The sequence below is a fragment of the Chelon labrosus genome, assembly GCF_963514085.1.
Source record: "Chelon labrosus genome assembly, chromosome: 7".
NCBI lineage: Eukaryota > Metazoa > Chordata > Actinopteri > Mugiliformes > Mugilidae > Chelon > Chelon labrosus.
Window position 1 is genome coordinate 9,042,147 of NC_140343.1, and position 11,555 is coordinate 9,053,701.

Consider the following 11,555-nt stretch of genomic DNA (forward strand, 5'->3'; position numbering starts at 1 on the left):
TTTTACAGCTTAAATCAGAACATAAATGAAAATCTTTAAGGAATTTATGAATTTGTAAAAAATAAAAACTACATAAAACTAGCTACTACACTCAAACTTAGCTTTGCCATAGGCTGTCGCAAACGATGAAAATGGGCAGCTAGCTCTTTTAGCTGTCATTATGTTGTCATAGTGACCCAAGAATCACTATTTGTATTAATCACAAAACTATTCAATAAAATTCCTTAAATGATAAATATATAACTATTAAAGGCAATGTTTTGCACGTACACTACGAATCAAAAGTTTGGATACACCCTCTCATTTAATGGCTTTTCTTTATTTTCATGATTTTACATTGTAGATTCTCACTGAAGGCATCATAACTATGAATGAACACATATGGAATTATGTAGAAAACAAAAAAGTGTGAAATAACTCTAAATATGACTCTTATTTTAGATTCTTCAAAGTAGCCACGCTTTGCTTTCATTACTGCTTTGCACACTCTTGGCATTCTCAATGAGTTTCATGGGGTAGTCACCCGAAATGGTTTTCCTACAGTGTTGAAGGAGTTCCCAGAGATGCTGAGCACTTGTTGGCCCTTTTGCCTTTACTCTGTTGTCCAGAGTAAAGGCAGGAATCCCAAACTATCTCGATTGGGTTTAGGTCAGGTGACTGTGGAGGCCAGGTTATCTGGCACTGCACTCCATCACTCTCCTTCTTGGTCAAATAGCCCTTACACAGCCTGGAGGTGTGTTTGGGGTCATTGTTCTGTTGAAAAATAAATGCTGGCCCAACTAAATGCAAACCAGATGGGATAGCATGTCACTGCAGGATGCTGTGGTAGCCATGCTGGTTCAGTGTGCCTTCAATTTTGAATAAATCCCCAGGGTTCAGGTTATCACAAACATTTCCGATTGACACTGACTTTGAGGTCTTTCCACTTCCTGGGAACCGCCCGAACATCAGCTCCTCTATTAAAAAAGCACAACAGAGGATGTACTTCCTGCGGCACTTGAAGAAGTTCAACCTGCCAAAGGCAACGATGGTGCGCTTCTACACCTCCATCATCGAGTCCATCCTCACCTCCTCCATCATTGTCTGGTTAGCTGCTACCACTACTGAGGACGAAGGCAGACTGCAGCATATTATTCGCTCTGGTGAGAGGGCGATTGGTTGCAATTTGCCTTCTCCTCAGGGCCTGTATGCCTCCCAGACACTAAGGAGGGCAGGTAAGATTGCAGCTGACCCCTCTCGGCCTCTATACAAACTTTTTGAGCCACAAGAACAGTTTCTTTCCATCTGCAGCTGAACTTGTGAATAAGCCCCTCACACAAACTCACACACACTCTCACAGACCTTTTAAGCCTTAACATACCTTGTTTGTTGATGCGCATTTTTATCTTTACACCGCATTTTTTGTATATTTTTTATTGTTCCTTTTTCTATGTTTGATTCTGATTCTGAAAGCATCACAGTTTATCCAGACTCATCAAACCCCAATTGGAAGCGACTGTCCGAAGTGATTGCCAGCGAGCTAGCTAGCTAAGTGTATTGTTGTAAGAACTGCTGAGCTTGTGCGACGTAGAAGAATTTCTTGGTATCTTGTGCACAACTTTCAGAGCTGGGCTCCAGTGTTGTCAGAGATTACATCTGTCTGTGGTCAGCACTCATCTACTGATAACTGTGTTTTTCTAGTTCAGAGGGCTCATGCTCACAGGTTTCATTATTGGTGCACAAGATCACTTCCAGCGAAAGAACACCATTTTGTTCTCCTCTGCTTTCAATTTGATCTCATCATTAGGACAAACTTGCAGATACATGATTGTTCTTGTAGTCATAGTTTATACATGAAATTGTGTAATTTGGCTTTTTTGACAAAAAATTACAAAAAAGTTCTTTCATGTGAAAGTGAAAATAGTTTCACAAACTAATGTAAATTAATTAAAGAAAAATATATAGTGTAAAATAAGTGTCATAAATATTCACCCCCTTTAAAGTTACTGACCTAATTTAACAGAGGTCCAACTAGTGTATCCCAGCAGTGTCGCAATTGTGTGAAACAGTGAAATGGAGATGACCTGAGTGCATTTGATGTGTATGAAGTGATTGTAGTATAAAAACACCTATTTCTGGGAGGTCCAGTCTCTGGTTCGTCAGTATTCCTACTACAATTAAAACATGAAGATGAAGGAACACTCCAAGCAACTCAAAGAAAAGATCATTGCAAAGCTGAAGTCAGGAGAGTGGTACAAAAATATTTCCAACTCACTGGACATCCCATGAAGTTCAGTTAAATGCATCATTAAGACATGGAAGGAGTATGGCACTTGTTTAAATCTGCCTACAGCTGGCCGTCCTCACAAACTGAGTAACTAGGCAAGAAGAAGACTGATAAGGGAGGCCACTAAGGCACCTACAGCCACTCTGAAGGAGTTAAAGGTTGGCTCAGATTGGAGAGACTGTACATACAACAACTTTTGCCTGGGTTCTTCACCAGTCAAGCTGTATGGGAGAGAAATCCATTGTTGAAAACAGTTCATATGAAATCTTTCCTGGAATTTGCCTAAGGCATGTCCGAAACTGTAAGGTCTACTGGAAGAAGGTTCTTTGGTCTGATGAGACAAAAATTTTGCTTTTTGGCCATCAGACAAGAAGTGCAGTGTTTGCCAAACACCAAACACTGTACATCACCACAAACTTGCCATCTCTACCATGAAGCATGGTGGTGGCAGCATCATGCTCTGGGGATGCTTCTCAGCACCAAGGCCTGGGCGACTTGTAAAGGTAGAGGGGAACCTGAATGCAGAAAATATAATCAAATGCTGGAGGACTCAGGCTGCAAGAGAACTACAACTTGGGAGAAGATTTATTTTCCAGAAAGACAATGACCCCAAACCTACAGCAAATAAATGGTGCAGAGACAACAAGGTGAATGTTCTGGAGTGGTCAAGTCAATACCCAAATTTCAATGCTGTTCACACCCATAGCAGACTGCAGCCTGCTGGTTGTGGGTGCTGCCATCAAGGAGTGTCATCGCTATGGGGTGGGGGTGCCTGGTCTGGTCTAGGTGGGTGCTACAAGTAACATCCACATGAATGCCAGGTCCAACAGTTTCAAAACTTATAGCTGACCAGTATGTGGATGCAAATGTCCATTCCATTTGATTGTACACATTGTTTGTCCTTTGAAATTGTTCACTGGTGTATAATGTAGATAATGTTTTGGACATAGGATAAAATCCTTTGAGTAAGAAAGACTGACTTGGAGGTCAGAGATGTGGTCTGGTCTTGATGGTTTTGGAATACTGAAAGCCACCGACATTAATCATTGCACTTATATTTCCTAAGAAATTTCATTTTGTTTTTTAAAGGAAAGTTTATTAAATGTAAACATTCTCCTAATTTACTTACTCTTCTTACTACTTACTTACTCTATGGCAACAAACTGGAGTTGTCATTATTTACAGGTTATTATGCTATTGTGTTATGTTATGTTACTGGTCCGACCCGCTTGAGATCAAATTGGGCTTAATGTGGCCCTGAACTAAAATGAGTTTGACAAGCCTGAGCTAAAAGAACCGAATTCAAGAGCAAGCCCATGTTGGTGTACTGTGCTGCTGCACTGTAGATCAGGATGTGGTTAATCAGCGGAGGCTGTTGGGGCAAGCTGACTTTGTTTTCAGTCTTTTCAGGGGGTACAAGCATTTGTCTGTTCTTCGGCAGGGAGGAGACAACGAGAGAATAAGTGATATACAGTATGCAGACACCAACATAAAGATCATTTAGCAATAGAAAATAACTGTACACTGACTCAGCCGGTGAATTAAAATGTTCATGAGACAGTTTTCATGTCTAGTAGCCACTGTGTCCTTTTGTCAACTGAAAATAAAGAATTAATGTTCAGTCCGTTCTCCCAAGCTGCCTTTTTGGAGCCTACTGCCACTGTACCAAAATCCCCTTCCTGCTTTAAGCACAGTTTGTCACATTAGGCCAACCCCTTTGCACTGCTCAACCCTACCCACCCATGCCTACCGAAAACCATGCCTTGCAGACAACACACACAACGTGCATACGCAGAGTGTGTGTTGTTTTAGCTCAAGAGCGGGGGCGGTTTGGAAACCAAAATACAGTACCGGAGCTATCATGAATTTGTTCTGCAGGTTGGGGATACTCTTTATTAGCATATGGATGCAGGTTGGCTTTGTTCCTGGGATACATTGCAATGACCTGTCAAGTGAAGGTAGGGCTCAATTATAGTTTATTGTGACCTATTGAAGCACTGTTTAGATTGCATTCAAGACAATTCATTTTTCTGTTATTGACTACCTGGTACAGAGTCACTAAAGTGCCCCAAACTGTGCCTTTGAGTCTGAGTCATGAGAACAAACATTTTTGTTTGTTGGAAAAGATCATATCTTGTAGCAGCCACAAAGGTCTCTGATGAAGATAGCAAGATACAGCATACTACAGCATCCTGTGTGTGCAAAAAAAATGTTGCATAAATACTGACATTTGGGAACAATATACATTGATATTTTGTTCTCATCTTTGCTTAAAGAAGAGAAAGCATACTATTGTGACTCAAGTAGTCCTCATGTGTCATGTTTGTCATTTCTGGTTCCAGATGTTTTGCTCTTAAAGCATGTGCAGGATCCCAAGTGTTTCTCTCGCACAGAAGAGGATTTCACTTGCTTCTTTGAGACGCCGGACAACGGGACGTATGATTTGTTCTACACAACAGATAACACGTATGTTACACAATGTCAATCCATCCTATTTTCTATATTTCAAAGACATAAACTATTAAAACAGATCCATCTTTCAGAAAGCTCTGAATTTAGCAATATTACATTTGGCATATGACCTATTGCATGTGACTATTCAGTAGACTCTTTAGGAAAATTGAACAAAATCAATAAATCATTACTTTCAATTTACTAAAATTACAATTATTTTATCAGATTTTTAATTTTTGAACTGCACGTACCCATATGAGTGAAGCTAAACCAATGATTAAGTGATTCATATAAATCCCAATGTGTCATTTATGCCAAATAAAAGAAGACCAAATGATAGCTGTGAAATGTCAACCCGGACAACGGAAGAGGGAACCTTCCTCCACATATGCTCCTTCCCTGCAAATGATGTGATGATATACATCGACATACATGTTGAAGTGGTGGAACGCTCCAACAACACCAGCCTCTACTACCGGACCGTCAATGTGGAAGACAACTGTAAGACATTTGTTTGTTTGTTTTTTTTACAGTATTTACATGCTTGTCAAAAACAGAACAGGATGTGTCGACTCATGCAGTTTTTGTGTAAACCACTGCCTTCAGTCCTCACGGCTTCAATCTGTTTGTCCAAACATAAATCCATTCTTTATTTTCTGACTGCTTGCTGAGGGGAGTCCTCTGCGTGGGTGACCTTAAGTTACCTTTGATTCCCACACTATGTCCTCCTTTTTTCTCCTTTATTACAGTTGTGAAAACCTAGCCTGTTCCCAAGTTGATCATTCAGAAAAAGAAATGGGGTCCAAATGTTTTAAGCCCAGTCTTATCCTGAAAAGGGAAAATGTATTGCTCTTTAGGGTTAGGTTGGGGAAGAAGAGGATTAGGTTGGGGTTAGGGTTAGGGTTAGGGTTACACACTAATTGAAGGTTTTATTTCAAGAATGCAAATTAATCCTTTTTTTTTTTATTGTTACTGATTTTATAAATGTACAAATAAATGTCCGTCCTTGGTTTTGAAAGACCTGAGGGTCCAAGAAGAGTTGCATGTTAGCTAAGTGGAAAGCAGCCAATACGAGTTTTGCCAAAACACCAGTGAGTTATTGCCGCCAGCGGATTCTCTAAAGTGTTCTTTCTCTTTCACTCTTTTGTCTCTAGTACTTCTGGATCCCCCCTACAGTGTGTCTTTAGACCCAGATGGCCAAGTGGGACAGCTGAAAGTTTTCTGGCGGGCAAATATCCCACACCACCATGAAAGCAAGAAATACAAGATTCGATACTCCTTCAGCGGAGAAGAGAAGATAAAAGAGGTACATGAAGCGAAAAATGCTTTGAAAACAATCTCTGTGTGTAACTATAAGGACATTTTTATATACTATGCGATGTAAGCACTAGTAAACCCATGCCAGTTGTGACTAATATTTTTTCAGTTATAATTAATCATTCCAATATACACAGATCCAGTGTAACATTATGACCACCTTCCTAATATTGTGTAGGTCTCCCTTGTGCCTCCAAAACAGTTGTGACTCATCAGAGAATGGACATGGTCCTTCTGAGGGTGTCCTGTGGTGTCTGGCAACAGATTTGTCACAAGATGGTCAATGTTATTCACCTCTCCTGTCAGTGGTCATAATGTTATGCTTGATCTGTAGACGTGCATCACATTAACAGTGGGTAAAAATGTTACACAATTTAGTCTTTGTAGAATTTACAAAGCTTGTCATTTCTAAAGGTAAAGGAGATGTGTGGTACACTGGGCTCTCTGACACCAGGCGAGGAGGTTGAGGTCCAGGTCACTGTCAAAACAGCCCATACAGAAGGAGGCCACTGGAGCAGCTGGTCACATCCCGTACGAGCTGTGGTTCCCCAAAGTGCAGGTGTGTTCATGGGCTGCAACGGAACAGCACTCGATCTTTATACTTCAAATGCAGCACTTTGGTGATTACTTTCATTCTCTTTCCAGATGATATTGCCCTGACGTGCTTCACTTCTGACCTGCACACTGTCACCTGCCAGTGGGATGGGAGCAGAGCCGGCCTAAATAATGAGTACAAACTTTTCTACAGGATTAATCGAAGGTAGCGAACAACGCACTCTGTCACTGAGTGAATGTAGTTTTTAAATCATTATATGAGTCCGTACATCCACCTCTGTTGAAATTAAAACAAGAAAAGCAAGCTGGAATGTATTAAGTGCGCGCCGATCACAATCAATCAGAATTTCTTTCCGACCACATTTCTTCCTCAAAGACGATGGTTCCCCACTATCCTTCCAGTTTTTATAATGTGTTGAACAGTTCTTAACCCAGTTTTAGTAGTTTCTACAATCTCCTTAGATGTTTTCTCTGCTTGATGCATGCCAATGATTTGACCCTTTTCAAACAGACTAACATCTTTTCCACGACCACAGTATCTGTCGTTCAGCATGGTTGTTTAAGAAATGAGAAGCTACTCATTGCATCAGTTGGGGTTAAATAACTTTCTGCCAGCTGAAAGATAATCACCCATGCAGTAATTATCCAATAGGAGGCTCGTACCTATTTGCTTAGTTAAATCCAGGTGGTGACTTTTCTTTTTTTGGTCAGGCAGTGTATTTTGTTAGATCAAATCATCAGAATTTAAAGATTTAACAGCTCAGTAGTACTGTAGGCTATGTAATTTGATTAAGGTGACGATTTGGTTTTAAATTCAAATATTTCCATTTGTGTTGTTTGTTTTTCACACTGGGTACTCTTGTGTTGAATGAGTATGAATGAACTGTGAAACTGAGACGGGAAACGCGTGCTCTCTCTCCTATTCTCTGTCTTAATCACTATAAATTTGACATTGTTCCTTTGGCCAAATGTGTACCTTACCTAAATGTACGTAAAGAATGCTCATTTGAGATATGAAACTTAAACGGTTAGTGTGGAGTGGCCCCTTTGACCTATTTCATTTGGTTCATAAATGTAAATCTGTGCCTAACCAGCCGCGAACCTCACCGCACGTCACTGATCTGGACTAAAGAAGCTCTAACTTCCCTCCAATATGAAACACGCCTCAAATTTCCACACTTTAAAGTTTGACTGGCTATATTTTAATGAAATCTTCTTATTGTGCCCCTCTTATTTGTGGCACCCTCTTTCTAATGAGGCCCAGATTGGAAATTAAGTGCCATAGATATATAGACTTACTTTGAGAAACAAAGAAATCATCTGCATTGCGTTCATATCTTTGGATTAACTACATAAAAAAAAAAAAAAAAAAAGGGATTGCTGGGTTTTGACGCTGTACTGTTACATCCCTTCGCAGTAAAGAGTGGACCGAGTGTGTGGCTGATGGGAACTCTACTGACCTGTGTCGTTTCCTTGGAAATAACTCCAGAAGCATCATGGTCATGCTCGGCAGCAGTCCAGCTCTAGACAAGAGAAGCTTCATCACGAAGGAGTTCACGCTCAGCAAGTCCAGTGAGTCATCTTGTCTTGGTCTTTGATCAAATGTTCACAATGTTTCAGTCACATACAGTCATTTGTAATATTTAACACATCTGAATTATAAATATGGCATTCTTGGGTCAATTGTGCTTTTCTGGACTGAAGTTGGAAGATATCTCTAAAGTGCTGTGCAGTAGCTCTATATAGCTTGCCTACAGTACATGCAGTAGATTCTTATTGTAGTTGTAGAGCAAGAAATAGTTTGTTCACGGTTCCTTCTTTCCAATTGTGTTTGCTTCTTTTGCTTACAGTTAAAACGGACCCCCCGGGCCATCTGAAAGGAGTGCAGAGGAACCAGAATTTGTACTTGACATGGGACGCTCCCCTTCCACCCCTGTCGGCTCACATGCACTACGAAGTCGACTACCAGATCAGTGGAGGTGACAGGTGGATGGTAAGATGTCATTTAGAGTATTGTGACTGTTCAAAGGCTTTTGGTTTCGTTTGGATTTTATTACTCGCACAGAAATGTTCAGTTTCAGATTTTGCATGCATGTACTTAAGTCTGTGAAGGTTCTCAGTCATCCACGTCATGGTATATCCAAAAAGGTTTAAAAAGCAAACTGGACTTGCAGAGTTTTTTTGAGAAGACGTTACACCACTCATCCGAGTTGCTCTTCAGTTCTAGAGGACTGGTGAGACTACTCAGACTACACAAATGAGTGGTGAAACGTCTTCTCAAAAAAACTCTACAAGTCCAGTTGCCTTTTAAACCTTTTTTGGATATGCATGTACTTAAAATACTTGTTTATTTCTATAAATGGTTATTATTATTATTATTTTTTTCCAGCTTTGTTGTTGTGGACAGAAATAATACTTTGACGTGTCGTGTGTGAATATTTTCAGTCATTCCTGTCCATGATATATCTGACACAAGGAATCTCAAACACGTCCAGTTTTGGATAAACCTGCAGCGGTGTCACTGCTGCCACAGTGTCATTCTTGATCTCACCACCAGGTGGTGCCAACGTTACTAGTAGATTACCAGGACGAGGATCCATTGTTTTTGTATGGCTGTTGCAGCATTGCAAGAGAATTTAAAAACACGACATGATGTGCAACAAAGCAGTACTCAGGGAACAGAAGAAATTAGAGAATGCAAAACAATTTATCATTTTTCAAACTGAACCTTCAAAAAACATTTCCATCCCCAGATGATGAAGTACTCCGAGACTGAAGCTTGCATAGAGATTCAAACATACGGCCAGTACAGCGTTAAGGTCAGAGCTAAACCTAATGGGTTAAGCTACTCTGGCAACTGGAGTGACTGGTCCAATGTGCTCAATGGTTACAACCCCATTGGTAAGCTCCCACTGAGACTAAAATCATTAATAAGAAGCATACTCATATTTAATCAGTTTGTTTGAAAATCACAAACAAAATTTCTTGCTATACTAAAATGTAATATTTTTTTTTTCTCTTATTGAATTAAATACTAAATACAAACCTTAATGGAGTACAAAAAACCTTTTCAGGAATGTTGCTCATGTGGTGCATCCCGGTCTTCAGTTTGACAACAGCCGCCACCCTCATCTTGTTGCTCTACAGGCACCACAGGTAGATTTCTTTTTTTTTTCTCTGACACATTCAGATCATAATCATTTAATTTAAATAAACACAGCTTAGTGCTCATTTATACAAGGACTGTAGCATATAGTAAATAGTCCTCCCTCATCCAGCCTTTTCCAGTGACTCTCACTTCAGTGTATTCGACTGAGACGTGTCATTACAGATGATTAGACCCACTCAGTCCTAACCACTGCATCTTTAACCTAATGCTATAAGGATCCATTATTGCCTATTATTTTGGGGGATTTTCCATAGGAGGCTCAAGGAGTACTTTTGGCCACCAGTGCCTGACCTTGGCAAAGTCCTCCAAGGCTTCCTGATGGACATCAACCAGCAGAAATGGGTAAATGTCTTCTAAAACACATATTTTAGAATAATGATACTTGTGTCATTAGACTAGGTACAACTGGGCTGGATCCTGTTACTCAAAGCTTACTGTGATGAAAATGCTGATAAATTGAGAGTTTAAAAGAGTACCCTCAGTTCCAGCGCTTTTAAATGTATGAAAACTAAATCGCCGTGCTCTATCTGCAGGACCCAGTCATAGCAAAGCAGTGCTCTGAAGAAACCACGTCATCCATGGTGGAGATAATGTCTGAAAAGGACGTTTCGGGATTGGGAAAGCCCTCAGAAGAATTCACCGAGTTCCTGTCACCAGAAGGAAGCTTCTCCAGCGAAGAGCAGGTAGACGGGAGCAAGGAGACTGACGTCTTTCCGGACTACGTGACCCTGAAAGACACTCTGAATCTTTGCCTAGAAGGGAACAACTATGTGTACGAGCGGGTTGGAGAGAAATTAGACTCAGGGATAGAAGAAGAGCTCCTCCAAACATGTCCCGATCCGCACACTGACGGGTCTGTCTGTGGGCCAGATTGCTTAGGCTCTGACTTTCTTAACCATTCCTACTTGCCTCTGGCTGAACTTGCAGACAAACTCAACTGCAATGTCACTGCCACGCAGGGTCCAGGCAACATCTATACCAGCTTCCCCTATACCTAAATGTACAGAGTTACAAGTGTACAGATTTTTCATACTCATGCTAGGCACGGTTGCCTTGTGCCGTGTCCAACTGTCCTCCTTCGTGCTTAATCCACACTCATACTTCATTGAGTCGTCGTTTTGCGTTGAGGAAAAGCTCTCACGCTCTAGCACAATGGAGTTCACGACAGTATTGTTCTTGTGGCTTATTACTGCTTGAGTTCTGTGTTTGGGCAGTTGTGTACAAAGCCCTGTCCTGCTTGAAGCCCCAGCCTTTTTAGTAACGACAATTAGTTGTTCTTTTTTTGTGCACTGACCCGGTAGTCGCCAGGAAATTTGGCTTGATGTTAAGACTGGGCTATAAGTTGATGGCAGATTATACTTTCCAATTTTACAGATGACTTCAATCCAGCTTTCTTCTCTGTCAAAAATGTTGATTTCTCTGATCATTATTCACTCCTTAAACGCTGTTTAAGATACACTGCCTCGCCAAAAAAAAGTCAAACAACACAAATGGAAATATTTGAATTTAAAACCAAATCGTCACCTTAATCAAATTACATAGCCTACAGTATTACTGAGCTGTTAAATCTTTAAATTCTGATGATTTGATCTAACAAAATACACTGCCTGACCAAAAAAAGAAAAGTCACCACCTGGATTTAACTAAGCAAATAGGTACGGGACTCCTATTGGATAATTACTGCATAGCTTCTCATTTCTTAAACAGCCAAGTCTAAAGACACATCCTGTGGTCGTGGAAAAGATGTTAGTCTGTTTGAGAAGGGTCAAATCATTGGCATGCATCAAGCAGGGA

General features: G+C 40.5%; 1 protein-coding gene across 1 annotated transcript; it reads left to right on the forward strand.

The window, feature by feature from the left end:
* Positions 1 to 3,404: 3,404 nt before the first annotated feature.
* mpl (MPL proto-oncogene, thrombopoietin receptor) lies at positions 3,405 to 11,532 on the forward strand. Its single transcript, XM_084548246.1, has 12 exons — positions 3,405 to 4,224; positions 4,609 to 4,732; positions 5,046 to 5,221; positions 5,875 to 6,026; positions 6,452 to 6,596; positions 6,683 to 6,797; positions 8,010 to 8,164; positions 8,443 to 8,585; positions 9,346 to 9,493; positions 9,667 to 9,748; positions 10,016 to 10,103; positions 10,295 to 11,532. Exons 1-12 carry the CDS (start codon positions 4,128 to 4,130, stop codon positions 10,757 to 10,759), a joined length of 1,890 nt encoding a protein of 629 aa, XP_084404372.1. The 5' UTR covers positions 3,405 to 4,127; the 3' UTR covers positions 10,760 to 11,532.
* The last annotated feature ends 23 nt before the right edge of the window (positions 11,533 to 11,555 follow it).